Source organism: Amphiprion ocellaris, chromosome 7 (genome assembly GCF_022539595.1).
Source record: "Amphiprion ocellaris isolate individual 3 ecotype Okinawa chromosome 7, ASM2253959v1, whole genome shotgun sequence".
Classification (NCBI taxonomy): Eukaryota; Metazoa; Chordata; class Actinopteri; family Pomacentridae; genus Amphiprion; species Amphiprion ocellaris.
The window spans coordinates 12,904,353-12,922,929 of NC_072772.1; the positions used below are offsets into that span (position 1 = coordinate 12,904,353).

General features: G+C 39.3%; 1 protein-coding gene across 3 annotated transcripts in view; it reads left to right on the forward strand.

Annotated features, from left to right (window-relative positions):
- veph1 (ventricular zone expressed PH domain-containing 1) overlaps window positions 1–18,577 on the forward strand; it is a 96,292-nt gene that overhangs the window by 54,598 nt on the left and 23,117 nt on the right. For all 3 annotated transcript variants that reach the window (XM_055012189.1, XM_055012190.1, XM_055012191.1), the window contains 4 exons: window positions 1,157–1,366; window positions 2,889–3,265; window positions 9,252–9,391; window positions 10,527–10,661. In XM_055012189.1, the coding sequence (XP_054868164.1) occupies window positions 1,157–1,366; window positions 2,889–3,265; window positions 9,252–9,391; window positions 10,527–10,661 (862 nt within the window). The remainder of the gene's footprint in view (window positions 1–1,156; window positions 1,367–2,888; window positions 3,266–9,251; window positions 9,392–10,526; window positions 10,662–18,577) is intronic.

Here is an 18,577-nt window from a genome sequence, read left to right on the forward strand (position 1 = left end):
TCGCTACACTCCAGTTTAAAGGAGGAAAATACTCAGCCATGGCTTTGCCTGCTTACTCCGCTCTTGATGTTCTGTAGCATGTAAAACACACTATATGGACATGTTAACAAGGTAAGAAAAAACCTGCCATTTTCATCCGAGGGGCGCTTTAACATAGCATATAGAAGAGGTTAACATCAATATTAGATTTACCTCCACAATGAATTTACTTAAGAGCCTCCACAATATAGTGTATAAATTCAATCAACATCGAGACATGTTCACATGGGCTGACAGCTGAGATGTGCACACTTTATAATATTATGAGACCCCTTAGTGGAAAGGCAACCTAAAGAAAAGGAAATTAAATAGAAAAAGAAATGGACACAGATTTAGCTTACAGTTAAAAGTCTGCTTTGACATCATCTCCTTGCTTTCTTTATCCTCAGTGGACAACTTTTCTATTTTTCTCTCACATGGTGTTCAAATGATTTTCCCTTGCCTCACTATTATTTATAGACCACATGTGACTTAAATGTTTTTCTTTGCTTCTTTATATCCAGTTCTTTCCTCCAGTGGCTTCTTTCATAAGTGCTATGTTTACAATAAGTGAAAGTCATGGAAAGTGCTTCAGAAAGCTGTATACCTGCACAGCTTGTGAGGACAGCATGTGTTTGTGTCAGCGTGTGCATGTTTGCATGTGCATAAATTGACTGGGATTCATCTGGCTGCAGTGTGGGAATGACACACACACACAGCTCTCTCTTAAATAAGAACATTGTGTGCAGGAGTGGAGGCTTCCAAAGGCTTTGCTTGGGGTCTTCTGGAAAGAAAGATAGAAGGAGTGAGGGATTGAAAGAGGCAGGGTGGTTTATTAGTGAAAGGGCAGGGGGGAGCGAAACTGAAGAAAAACAATGGGGCACTTGGAAGTCCTCTTTCAGCCAACAAGTGGACTGTTTAAAGGTCATTTGTAGAAAAAGAAATCAGGACAACTCGATTGAGAAGGAGCTGAGAGACACAGAAATAGAGCCAGTCATCGTGAGAAAATGAGAAATTACACAAAAGTAACCAGAAGGACAGAAGGGGAGAAGCGCAGCTGCTGAAAATCCTTCCAAGTGTGTCTGTTTAGTTTCATCTCACAGTTGCAAACCAACTTTTCACTCTGTGTTTGTTGCAGGGTGGATGAGGCGTGTCCGTCTCCCCGGGCAGCTCTTCCGGGCGGAGGAGAGTCAGAGCAGCAGCTGCAGGTGAAGATCCAGGCCTTTGAGGAGAAAATGGGGGAGGCGGGGGAGGAGGAGGAGGTGGAGGAGGACTCTCCCGCCCCCCAGCGGCGCTACAGCCTGAGCCAAGCCGTCAGGGAGGAGAGACGTGAGATGAGATTCAACAGGTCAGTTAGTGTGTAACAATAACACGACTCTGCTGAATCTCTCCTCAGATCTGACTGGATCGGAAGACTTAGTTTTTATGAAGAATAGTCTGTTATCGCTGTCACAGTGAAGCCTGGTGGATTTAAAAGATGCCTGGAGCCAAAAGACATTAATCTTTGTCTGCTTATTGAAGAAATTCAACACTGTCAAAAATTCAAGATATATTGATTCTTTAAAAGATTTTTTTTTTTTTAAAGAAAGGGAGCAGACAATTTGAACACTGGCTTTTGGCATACACTTGTACTCATGCTAGTATTTTAGTCAATTTGTCAAAATTTGGGATAATTATACAGCTTTTGTATGTTTTCTCTATGCTCTAGCATATTGGATACAAGTTAATGTGCCTTTTTTATAAAGTTGATCACATTCTTAGCAGATGAACAGTGTATGAATCATGACCTCAAATTCTTGAGAAGGAAAGTAACTGGACAAAGTTGGTCTTCAGCGATTTCAGTTGCCATCTTAGTTGGAATAATGTCAGATTTGTGGCCCTTGCAAGAACATTCAGTCTCACAAAACCTTTGTATGATAGGGACCATGCACATGCTTCCTAGAACTTTTATTATGTATTAAAAGAGCTCGCAGTCCTACGCTGGTCACTCAGTTGAGATGTGAAGCTGGTTTGACAGTGAAGTTGTTCTTTTCTGGATTTTTGATCTCTTCAGACTTCTTCTTGTAACTTGAAAATAGGTGACACTGATGCAGAACTCTGTAGTTTAACACCCTTAAACCTTTAATCCTTAAAACTGAAGCCCAGGACTTGACGTGTGGTTTTAGAAGTTGTCAGTGGTAGACTTAGATGATTGATTCCTGTTGCAGGATTGCACAGCCATTTTTAGCAATAGTCTCAAAATAACCTTAGGTTGTGCAAATTAATCTTTTATAAAATGATTGATATGTTTTATAGACATCCTTTAATAAGAAGGAAGATAAACAAAGAGTCTCTTTGACTTAGGATTCACTCTTTCAGGGTTTTTGTTCCCTGTAATATGAAGTGAAAATCCTGTAGACCTCAAAATACTATGAATTAAGAGTTTAGTTTAACTGATGGCAGCTATAGTAGTAGTCAAATGATACAGTGAACTGCATAACTGATGCTGGATTGCAGAATCATTTTATCATAATTCACAACAGTATTAAAAGAGTAAAAGCTGTTGTTGTTTTCAGCAGTAAAAGGTATTCAAGTAAAGGGAAACAATTATTATGAAAGATCAGCATCTACAGGAATAACATACTTTTGCCCACAGTCCTCCTATCATGCAATGAGATTGAGACATTTTGCCGTTTTATGTTAATTGCAGTTGTTACAAAATGACTGTTTAACATTTCCTCATCACATTTTGCTTCACTGGCTTCTGCACTGGAAACTAAAACCCACTCAAACCTTGGGAAGCTTGTACTGTAAGGTGTTACAATAGGAAACGAAAATAATGTAATAATTTTTCAGCACTTTAACTGTACTTATTTCACGGTTTCTGTCAGGTCAAAGAGTCTGGCTCTCCACGCTGTACGTTCGCGCTCCATCAACTCCGACACCGGGGAAGATGGTGAAGGAGCAGAGCTGAGTGCAGACAACGCTCTGTCCAACACTTTGTCTAATCACCGCTCGGAACACCAGGAAGCATCACCTGCTGAGAGGAGAGTGACTGGTGACGGCTCTCTGCCCGTCACTGCTGCACTGGACAGAGGAGTTAAAGAGGCTGAGAAAGGCCAAAACAAAGAGACGGATGGAGAGAAAGTGGAGCAGGGAGAAGCTGACAGACTCTTCATTCATTTAAGAGACAATATGGAGGCAATCAGAGGGTTCTGCAAAGACATGGTGCAGCAGATCCCCATACCGGAGCAGTGTGTCATAGAAGGTAATGTGGACATCAGTGCATACTTTACATCACTGGTATTCAGTAACATTAAAACTTTGGTAGTGTTGTAGGTAGACTACAAAGAGGAAGTCTGCAGAGAGAGGCAGAGGGAGGGTTTGTTTAACCTGCTGAACCTGAATGAGATTACAGTCAGATGTGGTAGCTGGGGTTGATTAATGGTATGGTATGAATACACCCCATCCTCCCCTTTCTCCCTGACCCCCCTTGCTTCACACACATACACTCACATGTACAGATGCAACTATGTGCATTAGTCAGTAGAGAGTTGATTGGTGTCTCATACGCCTCAAGTGGACAGGGATTTATTTCTCCAGGAGGTGTAGTTTGATTTTAATATTGCATGTGCTGATTACTGATTTTAATCCTGTCCAGAGGACATATTAGTGGGATTTTCCCTTCAGCTTCTCAGTTACAGTCCTGAATATCTGTTGCATATCTGGGGTCCTCACGTAATTTAGAACCTGTCCTGAAAGACACCTTACACTATTATGTTGTATCTCGACAATTTGTGTGCCGAAAGCTGTGTTTCCAGTCACTGTGCAACCGGAAAATCATGGGATTTTCGTGTGGAAGATACTTGTCTCCTGTAATTTGGCAGTAGAACTCTATCCAAAAAAAAATCTAGTTACAGAGGTGCACAAGAAAAAAATCCCCAATATCTTCAGTAATCATTTCTTGGTCTGTTTAAGAGGTATCTGACAGATTTGACATATAAAGTACAATGAGGGGATTCTCTATTTACTGTAATATTTCTGCCACCAGGGTTGGCAGTACATGCAACAGTGTACTGTCTATGAAATTACAGACACAATGCACGGCAAGCTTTTGAATGACAATCCAACCTTTGCAATTCAGTTTCAAAATCATGTGAAATTAAGAGAGTAGAGTAGAATTGTTTTCAACGTCTTACATCAGTTTAAAAAAGTTAAATGTTATAGTTAATCAGGCCTTTAAGGAATAAGTTTGTGACATTCTGTTCTATCACCACACCCAAATATGTGTGTTTTCCTTATCATCTATGGCTTTCACTCGTAAACCCTTGCTTTGCTATTAAAGATGTAAATCTTTAAATTATGGGTCACATGCACATACCAGGACCTCATAGCTAGAAGGACCTGGGTTTGAATCTCAGCCTGGGATCTTTCTGCATGGAGTTTGCATGTTCTTCCCGTGTAGAGTGGGTTCTCAGGCTTCCTCACACAGTTCAAGGACATGCTAAGGTTAATTGATAATTCTAAATTGTCCATAGGTGTGAATGTGAGAGAGCTTTTTTGTCTCTATGTGTAGCTATGTGATTGACTGGCAACCTGTCCAGGGTGAATCCTGCCTTCACTCTACATCAGCTGGGATAAACTCCAGCCCTCCGCAACCCTACACAGGATAAAACAGTGTATAGTAAACAGACAAATGTATGTAGTAGCTTTTAAAAAATAGTCTCCCTGAATAGCTAGCCACTTCTATTTTAAGCTAAAAACCTCAAGCAGGAGTAAAATGTGTATATTTCATCTCATGCCTTCTTCAGATCATAGTGCAAATGAGCAGGTGAGAGCACAGGTGTCTATTATCAGTCAAGCAAGAGCTGCACCAGCAATACTAGACTCCACCTCCAAATGAACTCTTTTGACAAGACAGTCTAGCGAATTGATTACACGTGTGATTCCACATCTCTCAACTGGACACTCACTCAGAAAACAAAATCAGCAGGAAAGCAAATAATGCAAAGAGTTCAATACAGCCTCATAAATACGCAAAATATCAAACGTCAGTAGAAAAGAACAGTGCTTGATAGTGATTTACACATACAGAAACAAAGATGAAACAAACCCCACAGCCATCACAACAAAGGTCTAAAATTAAGTGTCTCTTTAAGATCTGGATATTCAGAAGCTTTCAATTTGCAAATCCAAAAGGTTTCACATTGATGGTAAAAACTTTAAATTGTCACCCAGCCTCAGACTTTATTATCATCTCAATGCCCTGAATCTCGAAGGACAGAGTTTTGCTGTTGGTGTTTGGGGTAGTCTTCATTATTGACACAGATTGCATATTTGTGTTTGGCAAAACTCTTCTAACTTTCTTTCAGTCTGACACACATAGAATCACGTGCAATAAAACAATAGGAAACATCTGACAAACTCAGCTGATGAAGCCATTGCTCTTATATACACAGGAAGTCCATCTTTTAATGATACTCTCTCAGTGATCACATGCACCATTCTTAAAATCCCAACAACAAAAAAAATTATGTCAGATCACCCTGTATGATGGTCCACTTAGATTTAATGATTCGTCACAGAAACTATATTGTGCAAAAAATTTGCATGCTAGAGCTATTTTTAACAGCTGTCTTTTAGAGGAGCATGTTAAAGAAAGTGCCTTTACTTTTGCTGAAGAATTAATTCCCCGTTCACAAAATCTGGATTTAATTTCTTGACCCTGCTTCTCAAATTCTGTCTCCTCATCACAAATGAACCTGAAACACTGGAACTGTCCAAAAGAAATGTTGTTTTTCAGTCCCATAGGAGGTCAGCTCTCAGCTGAGTGCTCCTGTCTATACTTTGGCAGCGTATTATAGTGTGAAAAAGACCATTCTCATCTGTAATGATGCCCAGATTCAGGAAGTTACGTGTTGAAGTAATTAGTTGATAATTTTATATTTGCGTGGATGGTGGGAATGTAACTTCCTGTAGCTGTAGAATTGGTGTATTTCACATTCACTGGCCAACCAAATCATGTGATCTTTTCACAAAAAGGGTACTTTACATGATTGTAGAAGAAACCTCATCTTGGGTTATTGGAAAAAATAATATATATACAGAATCAGACAAAATGAATTGCCAAATGCATCTTTTAATTCAACTACTAAACCCAGTGAACTTGTTCTTTCTCTGGACAGAAAGAAGGTATTGTAATATAAACACTAAGAGCCAAACTTTTTAGTGAAAATGCCAGAGAACTCATTGTTAACAAAAGAATTAGTCAAGGATAGAAGCAGAGATCTGTTGTGAAGTGGGAACAGTAATCATATTCTATTATGTCTTCCAGCAGAATCAGATCCTAGTTGCCACAACTCAGGTTTAATGGACCTAAAAGCACAAGGCAAAAACCAGCATGCAAAATTTAAAAAGTTTACTGGATGCAAAAAGCTCTTAGAGGGTTATGTAAAGCAGGCATGCAAACAAAACAGGGTCCAGATTTAAAGGTTTAGTCACAACATGGAAGTTCCAAATCTGCTGAAGGTAATGCTGGAAAACATGGTGACCCGAGGGTTTAAATCCTGAAGGAGCTGATCAGGCAAGTGGATGCAGGTGAGTGGAGAGGTGGAGAAGGTCGGGGGATAAATTAGCGAGAGACAGGGCAGGTGGGATTGTCCGGGTCTGAAATGACAGGAGAGTTAGTATGTGGAAAAACAGACAACCAGAAAGAAACGAATGGCATGAGCAAAACCCACGACACTGAGTAGAAACAGATGGATGTTATGCACACATACCGTAGCATGTATGCAACAAGTACATGTATATACGAGTACTTCAGTGCCAGGAGGTGCATGTAGACCCGAAACAAAGGTTCAAGCAGTTCATGTGAATAAAGCAATGAAACGAGAAACCGCTTATGTCTCTAAGTAATCTAATCCATTTTCTAAAACTTTATAATCCATTTTTGCATTTCCGTGCTCATTCCTCTCAAATTTGGGGATTTGATATTTTATTTTCATTCATGTTCGATTATTTCTGCTTATTTTCAATTTTTCAATTCGATCTGCTTCACTTGAATTAAACCTCCGCTGCCATCTTTTAGCGGTGCTTGTCATCGCTGCTTTCATGTTGAAACTGATTTTATAACATGATCCAGGCCCTCTTTAAATGATAAAGAGCTTAATATGATGTAAATCCTGGAAATATTTCATGCATACAGACTTTTATGTTTGAATACATAAACACATTTATGCCAAGAATAGTGGGAAACAAGAACTTGCTCACCTGCAGATATTCACATACACAAATTCAACATTACCCATGAGTGCACACATAAATATGCATCTGCACATCACCTTCCTCTGTGGATTCCTTTGTTTGAGCCGTCTGAAGCCTTGAGCTCCACCTCAGCTGCATTTCTTTTAATCAAATTAAGAACAGACAAAGTTCACACACACAAACACACAGAAAACCAGCCTCAGACACGATACCACACAAGAGGCGATGATATTCTGAGTGACAGCAGAGGATGTTATTGCTCCGCCTTTGGCCTTAATGTCATTTTATCTGAGAGGCAGCCAGGAGTCAAACACATCACACACATGTACACACACACACTCAAAACAGGAAACACGACAAAAAAAATAACAAACTCCTCCTTTGGCCCTGTGCTTAATTGATTAAATGTGAAAATGAATGTAAATATACAAAACGCACATGCTCTGTCCCTCCTCCTGTCGTTGGTGCTTTGCGTTCGCTGTCTTTGAGTCTCTTAGTGAGAATCAACCCCAAGGCTCTTGGCGTATGATGTCACACGTGGTCTCTGCAGGATGATGTCATCGTGCTGCTGGCTGACCCGCACATTAGCTGCTGACCCTCCATCTCAGAGGACGAGGATTACACGGAAAAGTGGACTTGAATGCTCAATCCAAACATCTACACACATGCACACGGAGACGCGAAAAGTATGCAGCATGACGACTGTCCAATACAAACAGACTTGGAAACACACATGTGCTAATGACACACACACATATAAACCCTGTATGTGTTGATGGAACAATGACAAACAAGAAATAACTATTTCTGAACTGGTGCATTTGCACAGTGAAAACATGAGGAAATTGAAGAGGAAATTATTTGTTTCATTAGCAGTTTGTTGCATATTGCATTTAAAATTGTTACGGTGAATATGAGATACCAGCAAATTATATTAACAGCATAAATTTATTTAACAGAAAATAATAAATCTAATTGTAAGAGAACCCACAAGGTCATGGTTTCATATCTGTTTGTCATGTGTCCAGTTAATCTTTGGGCCAAGTGTCTGCAGAACCAATCCAAACGGAGGTTTTAAAGGACAAAAGCATGTACTGTGTGCTGTGCGTATTATAAAGCCCCGTGAGGCTAATTTGTGCTTTAGTGTGCTCATATGACAGATGTTTCTGGGAGCAGAAATACAGTTTGTGCTTCTCTTCTTTTACATCCTGGGCCGCTCAACCAATGTTATCATTAACGGCGTAGCTTTTGTTGATGCTACGTCTACTCACTCTTTGCTGCATGGAGTCGCACTAACCTGATTAGGCTGCTCTGGGTGGGACTCTGTTGGGTCATTGTCTGACTCTGTTGGTGTTCCCTTTGCTGCGCTTTTGGAATTATACATTTCTGATGGTCTAGACTTTCACCTGCTGCCTGAAGAGAGACCGACGAGGCCACTTAATGTAGTTTATTAGTTAGTGTCCTTAACCTGACTGAGAGGGCAAATAAGAGCACCAACAGCTTGTGATAAGCACCAAAAGTGTACCAGTCATCTTATGCATAATGGTTGGATTTTGCCAGTAAATATTGTAGCAGACATCCACCGCAGCTGTTGTATAATTCTTTTTTTTCTGAGCGAGTGCCCAGTTTAAAGAAAGAAGCTTTGTTACCATTGAAATCCGACCCAATTGTTTTGCAGAATTAATTTTTACGTGCTTGTCATGCAGCTAAGGAAAAGAACATTTCATTTTACAGAATTATTTTGCCCCTTTTGCTGGTTTCCTCATTTTGGCTCGGAGGTAGAAGTCCGTGGGAGGCAGTGGCTTGAAGAGAAGACATTGTCTGACGATTACGAGACACAGTGTCCTTGCGTTCTATGAATCACCCTGCAAATGTGTTCATAAGGTTACTCAAGTCCATATGTGCAAGAGATAGAGAAACACATGCAAAGAACTCTGCTAAACATTGATAATTTAGTCATTTTCACCCTTTTGCGTGTCTGTGTGTGACAGATTCACATCGAGGCTGTGTGGCCAAGCTGTCGTTCTCTTGTCCGTTGAAGGGCCACTACTGTCTGTACGCCAAGTCCTGCTTCAACCTGACCAGCCGACAACCTCATCTTTGGATCCACATCATGCTGCTGCATCTACAGGTGCTCCCAAATATCCAGCTGTGAAGTACAAAACATCTACAACCATCAAACAAGGCATTATTGTGCCACATACTTATGCGTGACAATAGTTTGTTTTAAGAAATGAACATGAGTGTAAGCAAAGAGTGAACTCCCATTCTGTGTCCGTTCTGTCATTAGACATTCGTCAGGTATAACTGAGGGTCAATCAGGGATTTTGAGTCATCGTGTGATCTGTCCATCAGCCTCTGTATTGAAGCAATCAGAAGGCACATCCTAGACTTTAAAATCTACACACAGCATAGCAAAAAACAGAAACTACATTAATATATACCCTAATATGGACAAAATCAATTTACGTGACATCATCTTTATACTAATAATATTCTCAGAGTAACACTGTCATACTTTCACTGTTTTTGCAAACCCATGATTGTGCCTCTAAATGGAACAGCTTACCATATAGAAAATCACCACATTCCATCATATAATCATGGAAATACGGAACAGCAAAAAAATATGTATTATAGAAAATGTCATGGGTGCCCACAATTGAAAATACATAAGCAAAGGGAGAATGAAAACCAATGTACAAAAATCTTCCAAACACACAGAGGTGCCTCAAAATAAGCCACAGGTTACCATATTACAAAAATGTGTGGAATTTATGTAGATAAATGTAATATATTTTTATCTCACCAATATTATGAGGTCCTGTGAATAATGTTGAGGTATCTATGTGATGTTTGGATGATTTTTGTACATTATTTTAATGCAGTTAGGCTGATTGGAAATCACTGGTGTGCTTTGTTTTAGTGATTCCAAGTTATCTAGCTTAAGTGTCTTTTTGACAGCGTTGATTTCTTTGCATTTGGAAGTAAAACCTGAAACTGCAAGCTTACAATCTGTCTATTCTAAAACATGCATCGTTGCATTTGAGAATGCTTACAGAGATTTATAGCTGAAGACTGTCCTGGAATGTAAAAAGTGGTTCAATCTGTTGCTAACAAGGCTATCATTGTTGGCCAGATGTTTTTTTTTTTCTCCTTCTTGCCCACATTTCTCCACTGTCCTTATCCCAACCATATCTCTGTTTTGAATATGTTGTAGTGATTTTTGATCTCCTGCTGATTTATTTTCTCTCTCTTCTGACCAGAGTAAGTCCAGCGTCGCTCTGTGCACCAGCGATGAGTGTGTCCAAAGACTGGCTTCCCTTTGGGAGAAGACGCAGCTTAAAGGAGCTCACAGCTTTTCTATGGCCATGACACAGCACACCACCCCACACAGGAAGGTACTGGACCTTAGTGTGTGTGTGTGTGTGTGTGTGTGTGTGTGTGTGTGTGTGTGTGTGTGTGTGTGTGTGTGTGTGTGTGTGTGTGTGTGTGTGTGTGTGCGTGTGTGTGTGTGTGTGTGTGTGTGTGTGTGTGTGTGTGTGTGTGTGTGTGTGTGTGTGTGCGCGCGTGTGTGTGTGTGTGTGTGTGTGTGTGCGCACGCTCAAGCTGCTTCCTCGTAAAAGCTATCTGTCTCCAGCAGAGAGGATGAAGTCATAGGTTGTGTTTAAAGAAAAAAAAAAGAAGAAATGAGAAACCCAAAGATAGAAAAGTGTCAACATCCACTTTGTTTAGATATGAAATGCACCAAATGGACATTATTGTATATAAGACCTACACTCAGCCAGACTCCTCATCTGTATCATGTCTGTGTGAAAGACTGAGTCACACAGAAAACCTGACTGTCCCGTGTGTGTGAATGTGTGTGTGTTGTTTTTCTAAGTGCGTGGGTGTGGGTGCTGTCCCCTTCGTAATATGACAAGCTAAATGGTCGTTAGGAAATAATTAGGAAATAATTAGTTGGCGGTAATTATAATTAAATGTTGGCGGTCCTTCAGCGTGGTCAAAGACATTTTCATGCGGACAACGCTAACATAATGTGGTCATATGCGGTCCAGACTACCTCCACTGTGGCCTCATCTCAGTGAGTCTTCACTGCATTTTGGATGCATTCACACCTCTCATCAAAATTGGATCATCAGGGCAGATGTTAATGCCAGTTGTGAACAAGGCCCGATTGTGTGCTGCAAGATGAATACAGTTTTGAGTAAATATATCTTTATGCACAGATTTGATGGAAAAACCGCCTGTATTGCCATCATGTGCCAAAAAGAACGATGAAAGATGGAAGTGTTGAAGTCAATCTTCATTCACGAGACCATTTTCCTTCATCAAGCATTTATTTTATGTGCAGCAATTTTCCAAAAATAAAATGGTACAAAATATCCAACAAAACTATCAGCATAAATTATTGTTATTGCAGACCACAACTCAATGTCAACATCGCAGCCCTCACAGTAAAATGGACTTCCTGTGAAGCTCATGCAGACAGGGGCAAAAACCTTTGTTTGCTCACCGCTGCAAAATACCATAGCAGAACTTAAAGACTGTGTTTTATTTTAAACTTCTTGGCTGATATACGCTCAATTTAACAGCTTCAGTTTTGGCACTGATAGCAATCCAACGGCTCTGCCAAGCACACAGAATGATAGACCTTTAATGCCTGTTTTTGCTTTAAGAGAAATGTAGTCGCAGTGAAAAGAAGATGAGATTTACCAGGAGAGGGGGAGGAAGAAGGTCACAACCTCTCTCTCCATCCGTATGCAGCGCATTTCCTCTTTGCTTTCTTTCCTTTTCCATCAGACCTACAGCTCCACTCCTGTCACTGTCAGCCAATCAGAAACACATGGAGCTGACAACAAGAGAGGAGATGTGAAGGGAGGAAAGCTGCTCCGTAAATGAGACAGAAAAGGTTACCAATTACATCTGTACCGACAGGGAGATTTAAAAGGAGACTACGGGGCTTTATGAGGCTTCACTGATTTAAGAGGGCTTATGTTCGTCTTCTGACAAGTCAGTTTAGTGGTTTTATGACACAGAGATAATAGGAAGCTGGTGTGAGTGAAAATGAGAGGGAAGGAGGGAGGTAAGGGGTGCATAAATGACAGAAAGGTGGGGATGTATAGGTTGGATGTGAGGAAATAAAGGAGGAAAAGGCTGAGAAAGATGCAGTAGTCAGAAAAAGTAACGGTTTTATAGGATGGAAATTGTTTAAAAAATGTTTGAGAGAAGTCTAAGAGGTAAAAGATACAAATAAAAATAAATGAGTCATACAAAAATGGAGAGCTGTGCCATCACACTATTCATTAGCATGAAGATAAGAGAAATGAAGATAAATATGAGGGAGGAAAGTGAAGTAGTGACTGAATATGCAAAGAAAAAGGCAATATAAAGAGAGTGGGCAAAGCATAAAAAATGAAAAAATGAAGCATAAAAAGGAGAGAGAAGTGTTAAAACCTACCGACAGGAGAGGAAAGGTGGAATGAAAAGCAGCTAAAATGGAAAGGGCATGATAAAGGTGTAGACAGATGGAGGGAAAATGAAAAATTAATGAATTATGGCTGATAAGAGATGAGAAATCAATGATTGGGCTTGTTTGTATTGAGCTGGAAGGTTACAGGCGTGTAATGTTTGGAATAATTAAAGGCAGATTGAATGATCAAACAAATGGAGGAATAAGGACAGAAGAGACAGAAAAAAGGTATGTACACTGTCGAAAAAAATTTAAAAATTTGAAAAAAGGTGGAATACTGTAGCGTTTGAAAACTGTAAAAGCAGTGACAAAAATGATAAATAATTGTAAAATAATTGTATTTTTTGTGGATTTAAATTGTAGTTTTATGGTCACATGGTAAATTTGGACTTTTTTTTACAGCAAACATGTAAAGTAGCATTTTTTATTTGATTTAACTAGATATTATGTGTAATTTAACAAAACATCAAAAAAATCTATTGAAATAACAGTTATAACAGCTACTTTTTCAATCCTTACTAAACATGATTTTTTTTCAAAATAATGGCCAATATCTGTAAAAATAATTATGAATAAAAATATTTATACATGTATATTTTTAATGTAGGCAATGACTGTTTTTGCCTATTTTTAAGGGTTAATGGGTAAATTCATACTTGATTAGGTTTCTTTTGTTTGTTTCTTTCTTTAATGTAACAAAACGTTAGTTATTCCAAATAATGCCAAGTATCTTATACATACATACATACACAGAAATATGTAAATTATATATAATGCGGTTAAAACTTTCTTGTTTTTTGCAGTGTATGGAGGGAAGATGGTCATACACGTGGACAAAATTGTTGGTACCCCTCGGTTAATGAAAGAAAAACACACAATGGACACAGAAATAATTTGAATGTGACAAAAGTAATAATAAATAAAAATTCTATGGAAATTAACCAATGAAGTTCAGACACTGCTTTTGAACTGTGGTTTAACAAAATTATTTTAAAAAATAAACTCATGAAACATTTCTGACCATTGTGGGTTTTTCTTTCATTAACCGAGGGGTACCAACAATTTTGTCCACGTGTGCATGTGGTCATGATGAAATACAGTTGAAATAAAATGAAATCATAAAATGAGGAGCAAGGAAAGGAATTAAAGAAAAAGTTTGGTGACAAAATGATGAAAGAGTGGTGATTACCAAAGAGAAAAAGTTACATTGTGGAAAGACGTGGAGGGAGAGTGGGAATGTAATATAAAAGAAGAGATGTAACGTAGAATAAAGTAAGTGGATATAGTGGAGTAATATTTACAGAGGAAGAGAAAGAGGAAAAATCGGGACACAGATGTGATGTGAGACTGAGTAAAGTGGAAGCCTGAGAAGGGAGATACAAGCATTACAAGTATTGTTTCACCTTTTTTTCTGGGTTTGCAGAGAGTGAGAGTGTTTGTTGATACAAGTGTGCTGCAGATAAAGTTTGGTGGAGGGAGGAAGGCAGAGCACTGAGAGATAAAGCTAAAGACAGAGCTGCAGCTACGATTAGATAAAGATGTTTAGAGACAAAAAGAGAGAAAGAGGGGAGTTGATAGCTCTGTCTGTGCCCGTTTGAAACGCCTTTTAATGTCAGGACCTCTACTGTGGTCTTATATTTATGCCCAGACAGACCTAAAGATGAATGTCCTCAGAGACAAATAAAATCTGTTCCTTGTTTATTGCTTTCATCTGTCTCTCCTCCTCTCTCTCTCTCCCAACATTCCCACTTCTCATCCACTCACCTTTCTCCTCACTTACACTCCCCCCTCTCCTCCTCTTCCTGCCTCACCCTCCCACTGTCTCTCCCCCACTACTCGCCTCTCTTTTCCTCAGCAGTTTCAAATGAACTTGTACAACCCAAACAACTGGATTCACATGTCACAAATTTAGTCGGACGCTGCTTAAACTCAGCTGTTTTCCACATTTTAAGTTTTTGGAAAATTTAAAATTTTTTCCAAATGTAGAATAAAAAAGAAGTGATGCTACTTAGTAAGCAGTTGGTTTAGATAAAGAAAACCTCCTAATTTCAGGGCATCTTTTGCAGATTCACTACATCTGCTCATTGTTGCAGTTGTGTCCTGCCTGCAGTTGTCACCAGTCTTGTGTATTTACTATCTCACATCCTGATCAAATTATAATTCTGATGTGAAAACAGTGATGGACAGAGGAGGAGGAGAGTTTCAGAAAGAGGAAGGGGGCGCACTGGAAGGGTGGAGGGGGTTACATGAGGATAGACAGATTACATTCAGCCTCATATAATCCAGCCATTGTTCCTCCATCGCTCCTTATTGAATCCACCTTTCTGGTCCCGATGAATCAAATGTGGGCTTGTGTTTGTCCACATCAGGCTGTTGCCAGGTTACAGATCTGTGTCTCCAAACACAGTAACCTTAAAGTTCATTCCAACCATCTACAGATCATTTACATTTGCTGCGATACATACTCACACAGTGTAGTTTAAGGGGTTTCCGGTAATCGACTCAGTCAGCAAATGTGGACCATCTTACTCATTTCCCTCAATATCAGTGATTCATTTCTCAGTGTGCCATGCAGCACATTTGGCCTCAGTGTTCACTCTTACACATTGTTGCTCAACCTCTGACTCACACTTAGTCTTTTATCGTCTTTCCGCTTCTGCCTTTTCTCTTTTTTTTTGTCGCTTTTTACAGCTTTGCTTTGTAATCGGTAAACAATGCTAAAGCTATGTTAATTACTTTGGCTTTTCGTTTAGCCAGGAGCTGAATTGTCATTGTTTCTGAAAGCCAGGATGAGCCAAAGTGATGATCACAAAATGATTCAGTGAGAAACTGTCAGGAGGTATTCCAGTTCGTCGGCCTCAAGGCGCAGCAATGTCATTAGTGCTGTTTATTTTATTTTATTACCATTCAGTGATAAACGTTTAGTACCAACAGGGGAAAATTCCTGCTGAGAAGTGAAAGTCCTGCACGCAAAACCTAAAGTGGAGGTGCAGGAGTCTTATCAGTGAATTCCACTTTTTCAAAATAAACGTTCTGATTTTACAGAGAAGTGGAGCCTATACATTTTTCATTGCTATGTATTACAATATCCGATTTTTAACAATGATGCATCAGTCGGTATGTAGCCTTTTAGGGCTTTATACTGTCAAGGCAAAGCCAGTTTTAAAGGGGAAAGTCTAACAATTTATTGTGAAACTTCTACAAAGTCAGAGGCAAATTAAGAAAAGCAAAGGCTCAAATATTTTTATTTATAGCCACTAATATGAGTCACCCCTAAGACCTCTGAATCATTTTTTCTCATAATCTAACTTAATAGTAACTTTCTGTGCTTGATAAGGGCTTCTTTTTACAAGGCAGGTTTTCTGTTGTATATTTTTTTGTCTCAAACCTGAGATATTTCTCAGCTATCTCTACAAGCCTCATAAGACCTTTTACTTCACTTCTCACTGATCTTTATATGTTGAACTGGTTGAATTCTCCATTAAGTATGTGACCAGTAAATAATCTATACCATTCATTGTATATAGAGATCAACGTAGTGAGATGTCACCCCTTGATTTACATTGGAGCCAGTTTGAAGCCCAGAGTCGCTGTTTCGGTCGCTTCCTTACTGGGAGCGATCCGTGAGGATGTTGTTAGTGCAGCTGCTCAACCGTAAACACAGTAGGACTTCAGGTCTCTTGAAAAAATCTGTGTATTCTATAAATAGAAGCTCTGAAAGTGAGAGACAGGACGAGTTCAGGAGCTGAGGAGAGCAGCAGGTAAGCAAATTAAGCCCTCTGCACCTAAAACCAATTTAATAACAATACCACCAGCACATTTTACCAAAGAATTGAGCGATTGAGATCATAATGATTTACTGGAAAGATTATTACCTTCGTATTTCTCGAGAAGTGATGATGCGTTTTCAGAAGAATGACTTTGATTAGTCAGGAATTTTTGCAGCCAGCATCTAGTGGTCATCAGCAGTACTGCACTCTAAGGTGCAAAGTAATTGTTGCTTTAAATATTGTAGTATTTTGCCTGAAATATAATAAAGTATAAGTAAATATTAATAGCATAGCACAGATTTAATCGAATTAAGGAATTAATGTCACCATTTATGGGTGTTTTATGTTCTCTTTTGCTTCTTTCCTTCACTGTCTTCCCTGCAATCACCTTTCTTTGTCACACTTTCTCTGTATTGATTTTCCACTCGTCATAATCAGGATTTGTCTCTCTTGCAACATCCTGAAGACTCCTCCGTCCCCTGCACCCTTAGAGACTATTAATGTCCATGTAAACCCACAGATGGCCCGTCTCTCTCAGAAACACATGGTCCTGGTTTATCTGTATCCTCAGGCGAAGCCCTTTCGCCTCAGTTATTTCAGTTGTACAAACACAAAAAAAGCTCTGATGTATGAATGAATCTAAATGCACTGCCACTCTTTCTGTCACATTTGCCCTTGTTAATGACCAGTACTAAGTGTGCGTGTTCAAATGAGGGTTTGAGTCTGATCCAAATGGGAATTTGTCCATAAAAAACAGCTTTCACGTTTACATCCTCACTCATTAGTGTTAGGGACTGAAGGGGAAGAGGTCAAAAGGTCAGACACACTAGTCGCTCAGCTTTACAGCTAACTGTTTTTGTTAGATTCATTTAAATCCAGCCGCCTCTAGGGGTTTCCTGTGATGTTGTTATAGTGAGAAATATTGCTCTCTTTTATAATGGTTCATTAGAGTGATGATCCTTTCAGTGTGTAAAAGTTTCAGTACAGCTGTAGCGCAGATGAATGATGAAACAGAGAGTATATGGTAGGTTAAACTGTGAGCTCATAAAGCACATAATAGTAATCACAATATGAAGAAAAATGCACAGAGATTCTGTTTTTGGTGAGATATGGATGCCATAAATACAGCCTAAACACACAAAGTAGAAATACCGTTTCTTTGTCATGAAGACTGATGACTGTAATCCATCATCTCCTTATTTCCCCCCAAAACAGCAGAAGATAAATATGCATTATCTCAAGGGTTTAAGTGTCACTGAAGTGCGTTTGTGTGTATTTAAAGCGAAATGTAACGCTTACCATGTGCAGGAAGTCTGTGGGGACTTCTAATGGGGGTCCAGCCTTCCATTGCTTTATGTTCTGAGACGCACACACACACACACACACACACACACACACACACACACACACACACACACACACACACACATGGACACTGATGTTTGTCAGTCTGCAGCAGTCCATGACTACAATGTCAAGCTTTTAAGTAGCTGCCTCTTGGAGTTAAGGGTCGCTTGTTGGTGTGTGTGTGTGTGTGTGTGTGTGTGTGTGTGTGTGTGTGTGTGTGTGTGTGTGTGTGTGTGTGATTTTGCATTTGTATGTGCAGATTTTTAAATCCGAGGCCTGTACTGTGAGTATGTTGAGCCTAAAGCCAGAGTTTTCACTGTCACAATAGTGTTTCTCTTCTAATCTGCTGGATCACAATGATAATGAGGAGGTTATAATCAGAGTTTGGGATTAAAATCGGCTATAAGATGCACCACCCATTTTTACAAATTCTTTAACCGTCAGTTCTTTCCATAAATTCTCAGCTCAGGGAATATGTCTTATCTACAAATTTGCTGAGCAGTATGTTAGTAATGAGTTTTCTTGCTTGTCTCTGATTTGCTGCGGACTGTTTACATTGCTAATATTTCAGCTAATAGAGCACAAATTAGACAATAGATTTTTCTCTTGGTATTTATTACAGAGAATATTCAGTCCTTAACATTAATTTTTACCGTGATTTGTCCAAAAACTAAAGTCATTTCTATGTATTCTTTATTATGGAACAGTGTCAATGCACTTTTAGAGG